The sequence below is a fragment of the Pinus tabuliformis genome, chromosome 8 (assembly GCF_031772625.1).
Source record: "Pinus tabuliformis cultivar Carrire ecotype Pingquan chromosome 8, CPIR1, whole genome shotgun sequence".
Classification (NCBI taxonomy): Eukaryota; Viridiplantae; Streptophyta; class Pinopsida; order Pinales; family Pinaceae; genus Pinus; species Pinus tabuliformis.
This window is the reverse complement of record NC_142294.1, coordinates 518255008-518276958: the sequence shown is the minus strand read 5'-3', so window position 1 is coordinate 518276958 and position 21951 is coordinate 518255008. Positions and strand designations below refer to the sequence as shown.

The window sequence follows — 21951 nt, the reverse complement described above, 5'->3', positions numbered from 1 at the left end:
CTGATACTACTTGTTATGCTCTCGACCTGCAAGAAATGCCACAATACCATAAATGTGAAAAAATATAGCCCATAACACAGAATAAAATGATAAAAACAACAAGTATTTTATTATTCATAAATAGATTCAATGTTTGCTTGCCTCTTTAAGGTGGCAACCTCCATCAGAGTAGAGCTCATTTACAATAAGAATCGATGGTCTTTCCTTTACTAACTAAGAATATTTATAGCTAAATGACATCTAAAACCCTAACTGCTAGTGGTCCCTTGCATAACTCAGGTTAATCACTTTATTTTATTAACTATGGCCCATTTACAACTAACTGTGGTCCCTTTTCTCTAATGTGGGTCAACCAATCACAATTATTAATGTGGGTATTATTTACTCTCTAACTAACAATGATTATGACTTGGCCCGTTGGGCTTATTGCATAAATAAAGGGGTTAGGGTTGGACCCTAACAGACTGTTGAGTGGTGTATCCTCTTGAGTGAGTGATTGTCTCACTAGTGAGTTGCAACCTATCTCATATTTGGTATTCCATTTATGAGTTGGTAGCAGAGCCATAATGAGGCTTGTGAGGTTGGAGTTCAGTTTGGCTATTGTGAATGTGGTTTGTGACTCACTTCTTAGAGATGTGTGGAGGACAGTGCAAGGCATGATTGCTATGTAGATGTTGGTGAGTTGAAGACAATTGATACTAAGCATGGTAGATGTTTTGATCCAGGTGCGAGGATGAATACAAGCCTAAAAGGAAGGTACTTTAACTAGTCCATTGACTATGCCAGCCAATGTGATTGTACATTCCAACCATTTATTCAACTTTTAGTGTTGGGTCGACCATGTTAATGCTGCGTCGGATAAAATCAAGCTATTTTTTTTTTGAACAAGTGCATTGAATGTATATGTAGATGCAAATAAAAATTGAGTAATATTATGTGAGCCATGTGAAGTGAGCTTACATGTAGCTGGATGAGACAAAACAATGGTTGTGTATCTAGTTAGATCGAATCATATACGTTGATTATCTGAATGTTGGGAGATTTTGTGGGAACTGTGTTGTGTGTTATGTGAAGAGTGGAGATGCTTACTATATAATGAGGATGTTGTATGTTTGCTAAGATACTATGTGCAAATGAGTGATCAATTTTTTTTTTAGATGATGGAAAATGAAACTTTACAATATGTTGATGGTCATGCAACAGTGCCATTTTTTTATATCTTCAAGACATGTTACTAGAATCCAAAGCAAGGGTTTAAAGCCTTGTGGGTTCATGAAATCCCTGTCAATCTAATAAAGAAGAACATTATATACACGTAAACAAAAGTGGTATTTAGGTGTATATTTATTTCTCTTTGTATATACATACAACAAGAATGTGTGAATGAGAAGAAGAGATCGGGAATATAAATGAAACAATTGGAAATAAATTGTGTGATTAGCTTGTGAACTCACGTCAAACTCCTTCACACATATTTGTGGATAGATTCCATTGTAGTGCTTTTTATTTAAATCTCCATTAAATTGTGGGATTCGTAAGATCTAGGACTAGAGTGTTAGTGGATGCTTGTATATATCTAGGTCATCATATTGATGTTCACAATGTTAGGCCATTGTCTTTCACTCCACATTAACTCTATATAAAAATAAAAAAATAAAAAAAAATAAATAAATAAAAAAATAAAAAAAATGAAAACATAGTTACATATAAAGTTGCAAGCCATTTGTGGATTATGTATATCGCAGAGCGACTAGACTCCACAAATCATAGAATTTTATAGCCTTGATGCATGAAGATGTGGAAGTAAGCAAGGAGATCATAGAAAATCAACTGCTAGAAAACTGCATAAACATGGTTTGACAATATTTTAACTTTTCTTAATTTTTTTATGCTTCTTTTTAAATATTCCATTGTTGTGTGTGGCCTCAAAAGCTATTCATTAATTTGAAAGTTGGATATGGCTAGTTTTTTATAAGAATCATACCTAAACAAAGAAACCAAGTTGAATGGCACTAATTGTATGAATTGGAGGTTTAAAATGAAAATATTGATGAAAGGATACAATTTTTGGTTGATAGAAAGTGGTGATGAAGTGAAACCAGAGAAAGGTGTAGGACCTACAACTAAATCAATTTAAGATTGGGAGAAGAGAGAAACTATGGTGAAGTTTCTTCTAAGAATATCTGTAAAAGACATTATTATATTGCATATCAAAGATTGCAAGACATCAAATGATACCTATACAATGCTCAAGGATTTGTATGAATTGAAGAATAAAATTTGACTCCTATCTATAAAGTGTAAGATTTTGTCTATTAAAATGGAATAAAATGAAAGCACCAACAATTTTATTTCAAGATTGAAGTAATTAAAGATACTCTTGGAGATATAGGTGAAGAAATATATGTCATTGACCTAATCACTATAACCTTAAATGGAATCTAGATGAGTGTCGAATGTTCATCATAGGTATTATAGCAAGGGAGAAGGGTCCCACATTTGATGAGTTGGTAGGCATACTTATGCAAGAGGAAGAAAGGCAAAGAAACCTTAAATATCAAAGTTATAATTTGGTGCTAAGGAAAAAATGGAAACCACCATTCAAGAGGAGTATACATATTGAAGAGTGAAGACATTGGAATTATCACAAAATCTTATATCCTCGATGAATGAAGGTGTGGAAGTGAGGAGCGACTACAGAATCAGCTGCTATGAAATTTCATAAACTTGGTTTAAAGTTATTTGAAATTTTCTTAAATTATTTCTTCTTCTTTTTAAATAGTCCATTGTTGGGCGTGGCCTTAAAAATAGTTCATTGATTTGAAAGTTGTATAAGGCTAATTATTTATCATAATCATATATAAATAAAGAAAACAATTTGGATGGCACCAATTACATGAATTGGAAGTTTAAAATGTAGACATTGATTGAAGGATACAATGTCTAGTTGACAACATGTGTTGATGAAGTGAATCCAGAGGATGCTACAGGAACTACAACTAAATCAATTTAAGAATGAGATAGGAGAGAGACTATGGCGAAAGTGCTACTGAGAATTTTTGCAAAAGAAAACATTATAATGCATATCAAAGATTAAAATACATTGAATGAGACATGCAAAACGTGTAATGATTTGTATGAAATAAAGAATAAAAATTGACTCTTGTCTATAAGAGTAAGATTTTCTCTATAAAATGGAAGAGAATAAAAGCATTAGTAATTTTATTTCATTAATTAAGGACTTTAAATATACTCTTTGAGATATAGATGAAGAAGTATTTAGCACTGACCTAGTCACTATAACCTTAAATGGAATGCAAGATGAGTATCAAATGTTCATCATAGGACTTACAAAAGGGGAGAAGGATCCCACATTTTATCACTTGGAAAGTATATTTATGCAATAGGAAGAAAGGCAAAGGAACCTTAAATCTCAAAGTTTTGATTTGGTGTTAAGGGAAATAGGGAAACCACCATTCAAGAGGAAGCCTTAGGATGGTAATAAAGGAGGAATTTCACCACATGGAAAGCCATGATTTGGTAAGCCACCATTTGCAAAACCACAACCAAGTATGGAATTTCCAAAGGTTGATATTAAATTTCATTATTGTGGCAAGTTTGGACACTACTCTAGAGATTGCACGAAAAGGAAATAACATGAGTCTAGACATATAAATAAGAGGCACACTAGTAATTTTGTTAATAAAGGAGAAATAATAAATGATGACATCAAAACCTTTAGATTGTGTGTTATAGATGTTTCACTATCTACTAAAATATATGATAAAAATACTTGGTTTGTTTATTTTGGAGCCTCCATTTATATGTCCTATAATAAGCATTGGTTTGAGAACTTTAAGGAAACTAATAATGGTACAAACATATATCTTGGATATGATCATGTAGACGAAATAAATGGTATGGTGACATATCAGTGACATTACCTAATGGTCATGTTAAACTAATTCATAATGTGATGCATGTGCCTATTTTTAGGAAGAATTTAACCTTAGTTTGTTAAAAATTGGAAATTAGGGCCAAATTCGACCTTGGGACAGCTCTTTTTATGGAGATGATGATTGCATTGGATTCCTCTTTTCGACAAGTCCAATATTGATATAAAGATGATGTCATCTAGAAAATCAGAAGTGTGATTTTGAATTTATGCCCACTCATGTGGAAATTGATCAGGTTGGCTTCATCATTATTTAGGCTCAAGAAACCAAATGGATGTTTCTCTTCACCCACAATGAAGTGTATAAACACAAGAGACCTCACACCTCATTTGGACATCCGTAACTCACACATTTTTATCTCTCTTTATCAAATTGGTTCTTACATCTATTAGGTAGACTTTCCCTATCTCATGTGTCGCAAGAAGGTTGAATTTTTCTGGGCTAAATTGCAAAATTGAAATTGCATAATTTCAGATTGTTTGACCAGCATTGACCGACATGATCTTAACAATTTTTTACTGTAGTTTTTGGGGAAGAATTTTGATTTTCTTAGGCTACATTATCTGACATGGAAATCAAGGTTTTATGGGTTGTTTGACCTATGTTGACCATAGACCTGAATGAGTTTGACAAAAAAAATTGTGACTTTTCTTAGTTGACTTTGACCACTGTTAGAGTTTGAGTTTGACTTCCTTTGACCAAGCTTTGAAGGAGGTTTTTGACTTTTGTTTTGACTAGTGTTGACCTTCTAGTTAGGGATCAAGTTTGACTACAATTGACTATATAAATGTACATGGTTGTTTTGACTTTGTATTGGTCAAGTGAATTTGACTTTTATACTCTCTCTCTCTATTGAAATTTTGATTTAATAACAAGAAGAATTGATCAAAGGGTTTTCCCCACATTGGGGTTTTTCTTTTAGATCTACCAAATCTGTTGTTCTCTTGCCTTGTATTTTCTTCTGCATTTTGTTTAGTGTTCTATCTACATTTAGTATCAATGTGATTAATGGTTAATGTGATTGCTACTAGAAATAAATGGAAATTGTTATTGGGCTGCTAAATGAACATTAAGTAAATTGTGCTAGGCATAGAAGATACCATTGTTAACTAAAATTTACATAGTCTATACCATAACATATCAGGGTTTGAAAGTGGAATTTGTAAATTCACATTATATGGTGAAAGACATGTAGGATCTATTCGAGGTCATTGCAACGGAAATTTGAATTGGAGGTTTATTAAGCTCAATGTGACAACCAAAAGTCATCAAGAATTGGCACCCACAATAATGACAACAAAAAATATTTAGCATCAAAGGCATGACCACATTAATTATCATGATATATTCCTACATAAAAAATGAGGAATGGTAGAAGTGCTTCCAACACTTAAGAATGAATATTCTGCATGTCAGGGGTGCACATAGGGAAGATGAATAGGGAAGAGTTCCCTACTCATATAGATAAAAGGAATAGAGATGTTGTAGAACTTGGGGCATACATATGTATGTGGTCCTATGTAGACTAGATTATTAGGTGAAGCATATTACTTATTGATATTTATTGATGATTTTACTAAATATACATCATGAAAAAGACGAATGATGTATTTCAATATTTTAAGGAGTTCAAAAACCTGGTTGAAAAGAAAACAAGAAAACACATCAAGATCTTCTAATCAGATTGAGGGGGAGAATATATTTCAATTGAATTCATCAAGTACTAGAATTCCCACAAAATTGTACAACAATACACATTACCATATACTCCATAACATAATGATGTAGCTAAAAGGAAGAACAGAAGCCTGGTAGAATGTGCATGGAGCATGTTAAGAGGTAAGAATCTTGCCAATTCTTTCTAGGTTGAAGATTTTTCACTGTTGTTTACTTCAAAATTAGAAGTTGAACTAAATGCTTATATCATAAGACTCCTTTTCAAGCACTTTATGGTTATAAAACAACAGTAATTCATTTGATAATATTCGACAAAAATATATTTTCTCATGTTCAGAAAGAAGATAGGAGGAATCTTGATGCAAAAGTTATCAAGTGATTTTTCATAGGTTATTGTTTTGATCATAAATCATATAAGTTGTTTGATCGTTGCACACATAAAATTTTTGCATGAAGATATGTATTAGTTCATGTGCTTGCAGGTGAAGGCCATAAGAATGACAGGTATGTTGGATGGCATATTCCTTATCAATATGATGATGTCAAGGAGGAAGTAGTTGATAAGCATGAATAGAAAGAGGAAGAATCCAACGACATGGAGACTTGTAGCAACCATAGTGCAATCAAGAGGAAGAGATGATTCACATGAAGCAAGAGAAGAGTTGAAATAAACTAAGTACCAACAAGATCATTTCATCAAACTCAACCACCAGTAAGATTTAAAGATTACACCTTAATGACTAAAATTATAAATGCCATAGAACCTTTGAATTTTGAAGAATCTAATGAGCATAAAGAGTGGATAGATGAAATGAAGGAAGAATATGAGTCCATAGTGAATAAAGATACTTGATATTTAATGGAATTTCATAAGGTACCCATTGGATCCAAATGGTAATTCAAACCTATATTTAAATTTGATGGCAATATATGTAAACATAAAGATAGGTTAGTTCCAAAAGGATAATCACAAAAAGAGGGAATTGATTATGTAGAACCTTTTGCATTTGTAGCTAATTTAAATACAATTCGATTGATGAATGCTTTAGCTACAAAAAATAAATGGAAACTACATCAGCTAGATGTTTGTCATCTTGAATGGGGAACTCAAACAAGATGTAAACCTTGTTCAACCAAAAAGTATTGTTAAAAAGGGTCAAAAGGACCTTGTCTACAACTTAAAGAAAGCATTATATGGATTGAACTAGGGACCAAGATCACAGTATGTGAAGATTGATTCTTTCTTTCTTCATAAAGTCTTTATGAAAAGAAAAAGTATATATATCAAAAAGGGCATTTTATTATCATTTCTATGTATGTTAATGATTTTATTATAAAAAGAAATGTTTCTAAGTTGATGAAGTTAAAGGACAATTCTCATAAGAGTTTGAAAGAAAGACAATGACATTGATATTGAATAAACATTGGCTACGCAGAGTAATTATACCAAGGAGTTACAAAAGATTAAAAAAAACCAATGTATGGTAGTATCAATACCATTACAAAAGAATGTCAATCTCTATAGTAATGATGGTACAAGAGAGGTGGAAAACACAATTCTCCATTAAAGGGAAGTGTTGGAATAATGGAGAAATCTAGAAGATTCTCCTATAATTAAAACTTCTTATGTGTCATTAGCATTGTTTTCGTAATTAATCATTGATGAGTTGGCGAATCCTATATTTTAGGAATTTGTTCAACAATAACCTAAGCCTATATATATGTAAGACTTTGTTAACCTAATGAATTCAAATGAGTGTTGAGTTATGTAATGCCCTGAGTATGCGATAGTGACCTGCCACCCTTCTCTAATTTTGTTTTCCATTTATGAATGGCCCTATCCCAAAGCATAGCATGCTTTAGGGGTGTCCCTATCCTAGAACATAGGCTAGTTTAAGAGTATAGCCAGGCCCTTTACAAATCTCTTTGCTCCTTAACAACAAATGTATTCAATGTTCAAATGGTGGAAAAACAACTTATTCTAATGCTCACAACAAAGATATCTACTACTAATTTTCTGTTTCTATGGGTTTACTCATGAGGGAGTGGGGAGTAGACCTCCTCTGTGTAAAAATACAAGAAAATAGACATTATTACACAATTTTTTGAGAAGTACTTTCTATTAAGTAATGTAATAATACAAATATAAATACATCGTAAGGTAAGCAAATTATCTTAAACACAAAATCACTCATTTAAAAAGGAAAATATCTTACAAAAAAGTAATGTATCTAAAAATAATTCGTCAAAAAAAATCTTTCACATAAGTCTAAACAACCTTCTACAAATTAATTGTATGTAATAATAACCAATAACCCTAACCATAAAATATATAATAATAACCAACCACCATAACAATAAAATATATAATTACACTTGAAATATAATTACCATGTAAAATATACAAGGGAGAAGAAAATTACAACGAATGGCAAAAAAAAAAATGCATGAACGCTACCCAGGAAAAAAGTCACCGATTCGATTTAATTTCCACAGGTGAGAGACCAAGCATCCAAACACCAAGATCACATCTAGGTACACCGTTGTAGAAAGAATTCGAAAGAAGTAACGCATCACAGATATAGACATGCAGATAACAACTAGGCACCCTTCCAGGAAGACTTCTGAAGAAGAAACGCAAACTACGGCCCATCACCGTATCAGGTCAAAGAGAGTGACTCATTTCAGTCTCTCCGTAAGAATCGGAAATGGAATGAGAATGTTCGGAAAATACCTCCATCAATCGATATACACCAGTTAAGATTTTTGTCAGCAGCGACCAATAATGCGGGTGGTACTACGACTCTGGGATATTATCATTTTCACATTTGTAGTAGGTTAATTTCATCATTCGATTCGATAGTGGAAAGGCAAAACCGGCAGTCGACTCAGCGTTCATGTTATTCAGTTGGCGTGAAATATTGATCAAATCAAGTATGGAGGCTCCGAAAAATGAATAACCATCAAACTATTCCTTGTCCTCTGGTATTTGAATATGTTACAGCAACATGAATTTCCTCAATGCCCAGTGACAGTTGGGTCAATTTTTATGGCCACAGTGCGTTTTGAAAAAATAAAATGGACCAACCCGAGTCTATCAAGGTTTAGGTAGAAAGAAGAAAAAGCAAACCAAAAACAAGTTTCTGGCACTATAAAATCCCCGCTCTCCTACCTTCCATGAAACAAGTTTCGAGCACACTATCGGCTACAACGAGGGTTCGACCTCCGAACTATCGCGATGGATTTCAAATTGGTGGTAATTCCTTGCAAACAATGTTTGTGATTTCTAATTTTCTGTGCGTGAAAAAATTACGAGTCGTTTTGAACAAATAAATTATGTGCAGACTACATTCGCTTCAGTTGTTGCTATTATGGCGCTGTTAATGGTGGATTCAAGTTGGGCTACTCATAGAAAGGTGCTGAGCAAAAGTGATTCCAGCGCTTCACCGATATTCAATGTCATGGACTACGGTGCACATGCCGACGGTTTAAAAGATGATCGGACGGTGAATATTTTTTCATCAATTATATAGATTCAATATTCATTTGATATTTTTGTTGTAAAGTTTGATGCACTTCGCATATATTCATCGTTAATCCTGGGAGCCAGTAAGCACCTTTTTAAATTAATACCGTCGCTTTGACAGAACTCTTAGATTTTAGGAAAATTCCCTCCCACGGTCTTTACCTGTGTTTTATTTTCACGCTTAAAATCTGTTTAGTATTCATGCACTAGGAATAAATATTTTTCTGCTCTCTGGTAACTGCCAAAGATATGTGGCTATACCTTTCAGAGAACTAGTCAAATCCTTTCTTTCGCAAACAAGAAAATTTGATTAGATTATTATCGTTGTTATATTACCTACGTATTGTTTCTCATTTGTGATTTATAGGCATTCATAGAAGCATGGGAAGCAGCATGCATGGCATCGTCTTCCAACGCAGTGTTGCAAGTACCATCGGGGAAGACATTTCTAATTAAGCCAGTGACGTTTCTTGGCCCTTGCAAGTCTCATATTTCAGTAGAGGTGAGAAAGTTGAATATTGGATTGTATGCTTTTTAAGATGATCATGAAAATTCCATGTTAAATTATTTGCTAAAATCATAAATTTGCAGATTACTGGAACAATAGTTGCACCCAATAAACAATCTGCATGGAATAGCAGTGAACTTAATCTGTGGATTCGATTTTATGGTATATCTGGGTTGACCATAGAAGGTGGCGGTGTCATTGATGGTCAAGGCCAAGATTGGTGGTCTAAATCCTTTTCACAAGTTCCCTTTAACTGTTCTGTTTCACCTCACCGTTGTGTACATGTGGCCACTAAAAAATGGGTGGTCCTGTTAAACCACACAAAAGGTTTGAGTCATTTGCCTAATACACGCCAGTCATTTGCCCAATAAACGATGCTCACATTGCACGACAATCTCCTTCCATAGGCCGCTCTTATCCTCCAGGTCAGCCGCCATTGAAAATCCTGTCATAATCCTCTCTAATATTCCATCTCTTCCGCGTTCGACTCCACCGACTCCACCTCTAGCCTTTTCACAAGTGCCCAACACTTACCATTAAACAGCAAATTAGTAGTATAAACCGGCTCCTTCAATTTATATTAATCACGTCAAATTTCTTGTGTGCAGGGTTGCTTGGATGCGGCTCCACCGGTTTGTTTTCAGCCGGCAATCTTATCTTGATTACCTTGTTTATTTGCGCAATGATCACCTTGTTATAAACGGTTTTTTTAATCTTTCTGTAAATTTTAATTCAAGGCTGTGCTCATCCGATTGTTTGGATTTTGGGTTGGTCTTACAGGCAATGACTATTAGTAGATGTTCAAATGTTGTGATAAAAAATTTGCAATTTGTCAATAGCCAACGAATGCATCTCGTAGTGGTCGACTCTTCTGATATCCAATTAAGCGGGCTTCAGATACAAGCTCCTGAACAAAGCCCAAACACTGATGGTATTCATTTACAAAGAGTTAAGAATGCCCAAATAAACAACTGTGTCATCCAGACAGGTTAGAAGTTAGTGATTTCACTGGTTTGCGTTAATTTGTTTATTCACATATTACCATAGATTCATTTTCTTAATAATAAATCAGTCAATATCCTTCTAGCTTATATCTATCTCACTTAGTTAAAGTTCAGATTGGCAAACGCATAATAAACATAAAGGGTTCTGCTAACTATGATTATAAATACTCTATATCAGGGGATGATTGCATTTCCATTTCGTCGGGCTCATCTACTATTAATATCAAAAACATAAAGTGTGGCCCAGGCCATGGCATCAGGTGACATAAGTATTTTGGATCTTATCCTGCAGAAAATACAATCAGTAAAGATGAAATCTGAATTGTACTTCTTCTCTTGTGCAGTATTGGAAGTCTGGGAAAGAATGGAGAAGAAGCCCAAATTGATGACATTCTAGTCCAAAACATCACTTTTGTCGAAACATCCAACGGAGCCAGAATCAAGACTTGGCAGGTTGGTTTAACAGGTGTATGGCTCCTTTAATTATTTCTATTCATACGGCAATGAACTGCAGTTCGTAATTCATATTAATATGAATTATCTAGGATGGTTATAACAGAATTTATGCTTTTGTAAATATACAGGGCGGTTCTGGCTATGCACGAAATATCATATTTGAAGACATAGTTGTTCATAATGTTAAAAATCCGATTATCATTGATCAGTACTATTGCGATTCCGCTTCACCTTGTAAAATTCAGGTGATCAACTAACCATTCTGGGCATTTCCATATTTTCCCAACATGCCCCACTAAAATATATAGACTGAATACATCTTAATATGAGTTTAGTTCCCGCCGTTGTTGAAATATCATTTTGAAGTCCGTGGATGTGTGCTTGCGATCGATGTTGCCATCAACATTAATTCCAAAATACTTGTTTAAGCGCACATAATATAGGATAAATTTCCCATTTATTTTATCTTCTAAATACTATCACTCGGGTTAGTAATTGGTAACTACATAGAATTTCATCTTTAGGTAAAGAATCGGTAATCAGGGAATTTGGTAATTCCGGAAATCTCACCCAACTCAGAGAGACCCCTCTAACCCTAAACGTAGCTAATTCCAACCATCAAAGTTAATACAAATTCTCAAAAAAACCATTGTGTTTCATTTTATTGTAATATAAAATAATTGTTTAAATATATATCTATATATAATATAAACTTCACCGGACATCTGATCTCCATGATCTCCACTAAATGCATCGAGGTAAAAACTATGTTATACTGCAATAATATTTATACAAATTGGTTTTCAAGTTTGGTATTACTGTTTGGTATCAATAATACTGTGCGTCATGTTGTTGTGTGCAGCCATCCGCAGTGCAAATACAAGATGTCACGTATAGAAACATACAGGGAACGTCATCGACCGATGTCGCTGTGAACTTTTCGTGCAGCAAGACAGTTGGTTGCACAGGAATTACTTTGATAAATGTTGAGATAACTTCAACGACTGCAAATAAAGTAAAGTCTGTGTGTGTCAATGCTCTGGGACTGGCTCTGGGGACTATTTTGCCGCCCAGCTGTCTGAAAAACTAGTGCGGTCCCTTGGACTCCTTCAAATTGTGCGGTCCCTTGGACTCATTCAAAAGCATCACAATAAATCATAGCCAAACTTAACAAGATTCAGTTATATTGGATTTTGTTCTAGGGGAACTTCATAATACTGTGAAATTTGGTGTTTTGTCAACTTACTTTGTACAGATACTTCAAAAGCATCACAATAAATCTTAGCCGAACTTAACAAGATTCAGTTATACTGTTTTTTGTTCTATGGGAACTTCATAATACTGTGAAATTTAGTTTTTTCTCAACTTACTTTCTACCTACAAGATACATCAAAAGCATCACAATAAATCTTAGCCAAACTTAACAAGATATACGGGTTTTTGTTCTATGGCAACTTCAAATAATATTGTGAAATTTGGTCTTTGTCAACTTACTTTATAGTCATATTTGATACCATTTAATTTATACATTTTTATAAATTTGCATTTAAATATATTGAAAACATCCACACATATAAATTTGATACCATTTAATTTATACATTTTTATAAATTTGCATTTAAATATATTGAAAACATCCACACATATAAATTATTATTATATTTTATTTGACTAAATCTTTTTATTTTAATTATAAAATCAAAAACCATATATTTTAGAAAAGTTATAAATATAAATTAATTATGAAATTTTCAGAAAGAGAATTATTTATTATTTTTCAAATTATTTAAATTGGTACTTGAAACTTAGTACTAATACTTATCTCACCAAGTAAATACTTATTAGTGTAGAGTGTTAATTAGTAGAGCAAGTAATTGTGTATGTTATAATTATTTATCTTACCAAGTAAATATTTATTGGTGTAGAGTGTTAGTATTTAAAATTTTTGTTGGTACTTATCTCACCAAGTGAACACCTATTAGTGCAGAAAGTGATTGTGTATGTTATAATTAATTTTCTATATTTATTTGTGATACACCAAATTAATTAATTTAATAATTTTTATTTTTCTTCCCTGAATTTTCAAGGTGTTTTCTCTTCAAAATTAATACTCTGAAAAACATAAAGATTAAATTCACAAATTAATTAATTTAATAATTTTTATTTTTCTTACTTGAATTTTCGATGTCTTTTTGCTTCAAAATTAATACTCAGAAAAACATAAAGATTAAATTCACACTTCTTACGCCAATTTTCTGAAATGTGTTTTTATACTACTAATTACAACTTACAAATTTAAATGATAATTCAACATAATCCAATTAAGTGGTCATAATATTAAGAATATTAGTTGTCATAATATTGAGAATATTAATTGGGCTCATGTGTTGTTTGATAATTTTTTATATAGTAATTTGTATTATTTATTATTTAATAATTTTAATCATTTATGTTATTTAATATGTTATTATTTGATATTTGATAATTAAATATATCTATCTATCTATATATATATAGCTATTTATTATTTGTAGGGTAAATTCATAATTGTCTTAAAGAAATATAAAAAGTAAATATGAATTTAAAAATGTTGAAATAGTTGTCTCGGGAGTAGTTCAATTGGTTAATCTATGAAATCTGAAATCGTTGAACCTCAAAAGACATAGGCTCCAATTCCCCTATTCATATCTTAGCTTACTAAATAAGCTGCTCCATTCCTCTCCGTTACAAAAAAATTACTAAAATAATTAATATATGAAATTCCATTAAGAAAATGCTAAAATAATTAATATATGAAATTCCATTTATTAATATATAAAAGATAACAAAATTATATCAACATATTTCATTCATAACTATAAAATAAAAACTAATTTATTATAGGTATGCTACTGGGTTCCTCTAGGTTACAAAAGAAAATGTTGGAATAGTTAATATATGAAAGTTCACTTACTAATATAGAAGAGATGACAATATCATATCAACATATTCCATTCATAACTATAAAATAAAAATTAATTTGTCTCGTCCTGAAGATCAACTACAAAGGCTGGTTGGAAACGTGTCAACCAAATATTCTCAATATGATCTTTTCCCAAAAAATTTCATTAATAACTTAATATATATATTTTTTTGAAATAATAATTTAATAAATATAAATTTAAAAATATTATATAAAATATAAAAATTAGCTATATTATTCCTTTAAAAACTAAAAGTGCAACACAAGATATATATATATATATATGATCGAAAGAATGTGAAATCTTAATTTCAAAATTTTTAATGGAAAAACTACATTACCGATTTTTAAAATAGAACAAAAATTATAGTAAATTCATATTATTTATATAGAATATAATATTTTTTCATATATAAATATAAGAAAAATTAATATTATTTTTAATTTTAATTAAAATAACAATTAAATGTGTAATGAATATAAGTCAAATAATTTTAATTTGAATAGTTTGGTAAATAGTTTATTTCTTCAGTTGTGTGGGTTTATGTTTATTGAGATTTGTCATATCCTATTTGTTAGTGGCATTTATAAGAAATTGTCTCTCATGTAATATAAATCATATAAAAAATGGTTAGTAAAGGATATATATTTTATTGTAAATTAAAAAAAAATAAAAGAGAGTTATTAACTATAAAATGATGTTAGATATAGTCAGAAAATGTGTCAAAAAAACGAATAGGTTTTAAATTTTATAAATTTGTCTTGTAAGTGATAGGACATATGTTGACAATATTGAAGGTATAAGTATATTCCTCATATGGAATATGCAATGTTGTACTTGTGAAAAATAAGTAAATAGATAAATAATAAAAAGTTTTCAAATTAAAAATTATAAATATTCTATTGGTTATAATAAATAAATAAAATTCTAGAAATATAGAGTGGAATATTTTATAAAATTAATAACATTGTAAAAATATATGAATATTTAAATTTAATTTAAAAATAAATATATTTAAAACAAACAAAAATTAATGTCTATAAAAAAGTTTAATTAACCATATTTGTATCATAAAATGTTTGTAAACCATGAAATTCAAAGTTCATATTTTCATGTGGATTAGAAAAAAAATAAATAATAAATAACTAAATAAAATATTGATAAAAAAATTAAAAAAACAAAATTATATATAGAAAGAATAAAATGATTATTTTATAATGTAAATTATTAATATAAAAGAATATAAAAAAATGAATTAAGTTATGAGAATCTAAATAATAATGATAATGACGATGTTGATGAACCTCCATTAAGAACAATGTGGTATGCCTGGCCTCAAGAAAAGAAAAATAATCTAATTGTGGTTCTTCAAAATCTTGTTTTTGTGATAAAAAAGAAGAGAAAGAAATGCTCCAATATCGCTATAGTTAGGATGGCTTAATAATTCAATAAGTTTAGAAGTGTGGCAGATGTTCGTGAATTGAGAGCGGATGTGAGTAAGAGCTAGGTAGTCTAAAAGGAAGTGTTTTTCATCTTCCACCTTCTTAGTATCGAAAATCTGGCAGATTCTATCATCTTAGGGAGTCTTGGGAGTACACCACCACCCGGTCTCACTTTGAAGCTCATGAGAATTAGTTCTTATCCTAGTGATGTTCATTTTTTTCTTAGTACTTGTTAACACAAGGAGATAATTCTTGTTATCAAAGGTGGGGTTGATCACCTCCTTATAGTATCTTAGCTTCCTTTTACCCTCAAGCCCCTTATCATTCCACAACTTGTCCTTGAAATTGGAGGTAATCGTATCTTTGACACCGTTCTTGCTTCCCATGATGATCTCCTCCTTAATTCCCCAATGGTTGAGGCAAGACTAGGCATCCTTATCCCACCTACGCTTGAGGCGAAGGTGGGAGTTTTGACTAAAGTCAAGCGAAGGTGGGAGTTTTGACTAAAGTTAGAAGGAATTTTTGGGAGCCTATTAGATTCCATGTTGTAAAGCTTCTTCTTATACATCATATATCTGAACATAACCATACTTTGAATGGGGGACATGTCAACATCGATCAAGAGGATAGGATAGGGAGTATTTCCCTTGATATTTAGGTTGTAGGTTATGAATTCCTTTTGAATCATCTCAATCTTTCTCCATGACTCTCTGGATATACTACAACCCCAAACTTTGCATTCGTATAAGACAACAGGGGTAACGAGAGTTTCAAAGAGGGACCTTTTTTTACTCCAAACACAAAGATTAGCCAACTTACAATTTTTTTCAAGCTCATAATACAATTGTTTTCAAGCTCATAATAAGCTTTGCAGCCTCCAATAATCCTTTTCTCGATGTTATAATTCTAGTTGAGTTGATGAGGAAAGTCAATACCCAAATATTTGTAAAAAGAAACCTGCTCTAAACAATGGCTATTATAGGTGAAACTACCATGGGTGGTGTTTTTTGTTTTAATGATCATGAATTTAGTCTTGTGGGTATTAATGGTCATAGACATCAAGAGTCTTAAGTTGCTTCTATAGGTCATCATAGCTTTTTGCAAGAAGAATAATATCGTCAGCATAAAGGAGAAGAATTTTGATTATATCACCAAACCTGGTGCCCTTGCAATCTGCAGTTTCGAGACACTCCTCAAGCTTATCGATATGAATGCCAAAAAAGGTAAGGGATAGGGGATGCCCCTGCTTAACCCCTATATTGCATTTAATATCTTTAGTCCACCCTTTGTGGGTCTTAAGCTTTGACAATGAGAGTCTAGTAGAGGGATCACAACAATCCTTAGTTTAGGAGGAAATATTGAAAGTGAAAATTAAGTTTATATATATAGAAAATGAATATTGATTAGTTATTCTATTATCATTGGATAAAGCTAAAGGATAAATAATAGTAATAATAATAATAATAAAATTATATAGTTAGGAATTCTTTAATATTAATAGTGAGAATAAACATTAATAAGTTTTTAATATAGTTTTAACATATCATCGCAATGAACACTTATTTATTATACCCCTTGCAAACTTGGTATTTAGCATTCAAATTTGCCTTTGACTAAGTATTAGTTTGTCTTCGGCCAAATATTTAGGCCATCCATAATTTAGCATTGAGAATTCATTTTTATTTTTATTTTTTATTTTATTTAAATTTATTTATTTATAAGGTTATTGGTTGAGGTCTTATTGTAGGTTGTTTAGTAACTTCCATTTTTATTAGTTACTACAATTTTGTTTTTAGTTTTATTTCATTTTTATTTAACTTTAAAAAAAAAACATTCTATTATTTCCATTTTCATAAATTGTAGTTTTTCTCCACATGTTAAATTTAAAAAGACTTATTATTTATTAAAAACATATTTTAATAAATTTAATTAATTTTTTTTTATATGTCTTAACAAAAAAATCTCACACATATATAAAGAATATTAGTTAATCATATTTTTTTATTTTTTGTGATGACATTTAACAATACATTATTTTATTAGTTATTTAATTTTTTGATGAAATCTTTATTTTTATTATTTTTTAGTTTCATTAAATTAGGTTTAAAACTAAGCCCTACTATGTAGCCTTTCTTTTTACTCTCAAAATATATATATTAAATTCGAATTTCTCAGATTAAAATGTTATATAAATTTATTATTATTTAATTTTTAAATATATATTCTTTTTATTAAATAATAAAAAATTTTACCCATACCTAATAAATTAGATAAACTTATATTTATTCATTTTTAAAATGAACATAATTATTTATTTGATTTTTTCATTGCCCTATCAAATCACAAAATAAATTAATACTAAAATCAATTTATCACATATTCTTGGGCAAATTTACCTTTTGACAAAGGAAATGTTTGATTGTGTGGAAAAATGTGAGTTGACGTGAACTGACGCTGGCCCACAGAGCGTGGTATGCGTGGACGGATGAATGTTTGATTGTGTGGAAAAATGTGAGTTGACGTGAACTGATGGTGGCACACAGCGTGGCATGCGTGGACGGAGGAATTTTAGAAGTTGGGTTTACCACTTTGAAAACAGATTCGATGCCGAATTTGATTGCTCGGTTTCAAAGAGACGTAAAATACAAAAATTGCATTCATTTCAGAGTTGACACGATTACAGCGCACTATCAGGAACCGGGCGCAGTCTAAGAAAATCGGGTGTTTGTATTTTCCATGAAAGTCTGCTAATTAGTTCCCATGTTTGGTGGTGATCCACGACTCGGCGGACTAAGAAAAACAGTTTAGGTAAATGCGGAAACTCACTATCTAAAGACCTCGGGGACGTTTATTTGTCTCTCGATTCTGATTCTAACTCTGTTGATTGACGTGGCAGTACACGCCCGCAAAACGCACAAATACGACTAGTCGGTTGACGTTGCTTTTTTAAAGCCACAGTTGTTCCACGACGGAGAATCACAATGCCAAAAGAAATAGAAACAGGAATTGGTGAAGAAACTTGTTTTCATATTGGCTAAAAAGAGATTTATTTACAAATATCAGAAAAATTAAAAGTAAAAATTGGTGACGAGACTCATTTTTATGGTGAAAAATCTGTTTTCATGTTCTCAAAAAAAAATATTTGCAAATACCAAAATTTTTTAAAACAAGTATTGGTTATAAGACTTGTTTTCAAGCCAAAAAAGATTTATAATATTTCCAACCTTTGAAATTTTGATTTGAATTCGTTCAAAACTTCTCAACTCCTGCTTAGAGTCAACGAGTCACTCATTAGGACCGGAAAAGAAGGAGAATTTATTTTAGAAGTGCGAATTGTCCAAATCCTTTCATAATATAAAAAATGAATGCGCATGGTGATTGCTTGGTACATTTCAGAAACAGGCACAGTAGTTGATCTGTAAGATTGTGCATTTCAGAAATAGCGTTATTTCTTATTAAATGGAATCACTTTTTAAGGTGGAACACTCTCATCGAACTATGCGGATGATTGCTATAAGATATTTTATTTTAGTTCCCAGAATGGAAATTCCAAAATGTTAAAGGTTTGTTTCCACAAACCATTACATATTCTTTAAAGGCATGACATATTCTATTACCAATCTAACAATAATTGTATCAACATTTACATGTTGTACTATGAATTTAACAATAATGATGTCAACAAGTCTGGAGTGTAAACTAGTTGGTAACAAGGTGTTCTATAAAGACATTTCTCGTATGAATTCGCAAGTTCAATCCCCAACTTATCCAGGTTCATGGTAGTGGCACATGCGAACGTCCAGAGATTATAGTAATAGCTATCACCGTAAAGTAAAGCATTATTATCGCTTGGCATATTGTTTATTATTAATTATGTGATTAAATATTTCTTTTAAGCATAAATACAATGATGGCTGTCAGGATGGATCCAAAGTGAATCATTAATATCATTATTACCACTTAGTATATTGTTTATTGATTCGGTCATTAAATAAGCGCAAGTAGAATCTACGCAATGTGAAATATTTCTTTTTAAGCATAATTAGAAATTCCGAAATTCCGTAACTTGTACAGTTCAAATATTTAATTCTGTAGTTTATTCCTCTTATCTTGTCTAAAACTCTTCGTATTTTATTAAGTTTATCGTTTGAATCTTAGAAGTAGCTGAAATGTTTTAAAGTGGTCTTCCTTAAGTTTATTATCAGTAGCAAAACATATTATCAGACTGACAATATGCTTATGCTTAATTTTTTAATTCAAAAATACATAAAACTGAAAAATCCTGTACTTCTATATCCATAAAAGTTATAAGATATCAAAGCTTCATCTCCATGGACTCTATCTTGACTCCATTAAACTCTTAAAGGCAAGCAATCTCACTTTGTAACAAGATATATTCTTTAGACAAGACATTAACTTCCTCATTAAGTTCATGAAGAATATGGCAATACCAAATCCATTCAGGGGTGCAATACGTATTGAATGTCATGTAAGTTGGTCTCAATATTGATGTTGTTGACCTTATTTCTATAATTTTCCTAATCAATCACAAATTTAGAATCTCCCATAATTTGAATAATTTTTACGGCTCTGAGAAAACCAGAGAGCAATCAATTCAACATTATTGCTGTAATATCCTTGGCATAAGCTCCCATAAAAACTCTCCTAAAATGAGGGCCGTGGAATAATTAAATATTATTGATTGTTATATTAATATCACATGATGAATATTTTTGTAATTCTTAATTATAAGAATATTACAAGAATTAATTCTTAATTCTTTTATTTACAAGAATTTATATTCTTCTATCTAAATAAATTATATTTCTAAGTTGATATATTTTATGAGTTTTAGAAATAATAAGTAATAGTTTTAGAAAAGCTATGGAGAAGTGATATCATAAGGCAAAAGAAAATATACCTTCAACAGAAAAGCATGAGAGATTTATGGATGATTTATTGAGTGATTCTAGAATTTATGAAAATATGATTTATGGAGTGACTTGTAGATAATTTATGGAGTGATTTTAGGAAATAATGAGTAATAGTTTTAGAAAAGCTATGGAAAAGTGATATTTTGGTCATAAGGCAAAAGAAATATACCTTCAAAAGAAAAGCATGAGAGATTTATGGATGATTTATTGAGGGATTCTAGAATTTAGGAAAATATGATTTACGGAGTGACTTATAGATAATTTATGGAGTGATTTTAGGATTTAGGAAAAATATGATTTATGGAGTGAGTTATGAAATGATTTTAGGATTTAGAAAAGCTATTTCATTTTTTCAATTCTACGTATTGTAAGCCTATAGGAAAATATGAGAACGAATGACAGAATACATGTAGAATGGAGCCAAGAGAGAAGGAGGAGGGATTCCAACCATGCATTCAAAAAAATAAGAGTCAAATAAGAGTGAAATTTATTTGCATAAAAAAAATCATATGATAAAGGGTTTGAGATTATTTTCTTTGGATAACTTCAATGGAATTTCATGCATAGAAGAGTAAGTGTTTTGAACATTGAATTCTTAAAGGACTTCATGTGCATTGAATTCTTAAAATATTTTAATGGCTAAATAATTGCGTGAATCACATGATTTATTGTAAAATGCGGTCCAAATATGTCTTTGTATATCCCAATGATGCAGGAGCATCTGGCTGACAAGGCAAAGATAGAAGCAAGGTTGACATGGTTTCTGAAGAGGATGGAGAAAACAGTTCGTTGGATGGATAGTATTTGTTTTTTTTTAATTATTTTACTTTTTTTTTTTAAATTAAAGTTGCCTAAGATTAATGTAATGACTTTTAATTAGGAGCAGTAGTAATTAGTTAAAGTTGTTGTTTCCAGACAGTTATATTACTGTTGTAAAAGCATGAAAAGAAAATGTACTAGCCAACTATGAAAACTTCCACATAAGGAACAACTGATGTAACCAACCAAACAAACCAACAGTAGTTAAAACCTTTTGAAAACAGTGCTATTAAAGGAGGGAAACAGTCACATTACAAGGTTCGACTATGTAAGAAATTAACAGAGAAAGAAATATAATTATTGTTCTGTGCACACATAATCCTACAGCGTCCTCAATGCTGTGTAACATTTGTCATTATTTTATCATGTGAATACTGTCAATATACTGCTACAGGTTCTGAACTAGAAGAAGAAGATAGTCAAGTCGGACGAAAGGTAACAGCGTACAGTTACAAGTAGCACAACCAAAATAATCAGGCATTACATAACCATAACAGGTATGTGAATTTACTCAATCCAAATTTATTCCAGCACAGAATTCATAGAGTTACAAAATACAGTCATCCAAAGTCCATTATATGTTCACATTTTTGTTCAAAAGTAAAAGACCAAACCCAGTTCGCAGACGTGGGAACTAAACCAACTACAGACAGAATCCAACCCCAT

General features: G+C 31.2%; 1 protein-coding gene across 1 annotated transcript; it reads left to right on the top strand.

The window, feature by feature from the left end:
* Positions 1 to 8871: 8871 nt before the first annotated feature.
* LOC149236404 (putative polygalacturonase At1g80170) lies at positions 8872 to 12411 on the top strand. The gene is made up of 9 exons (XM_089368891.1): positions 8872 to 8889; positions 8978 to 9139; positions 9527 to 9661; positions 9751 to 9977; positions 10276 to 10655; positions 10850 to 10931; positions 11016 to 11124; positions 11256 to 11372; positions 11990 to 12411. Exons 1-9 carry the CDS (start codon positions 8872 to 8874, stop codon positions 12215 to 12217), a joined length of 1458 nt encoding a protein of 485 aa, XP_089225017.1. The 3' UTR covers positions 12218 to 12411.
* The last annotated feature ends 9540 nt before the right edge of the window (positions 12412 to 21951 follow it).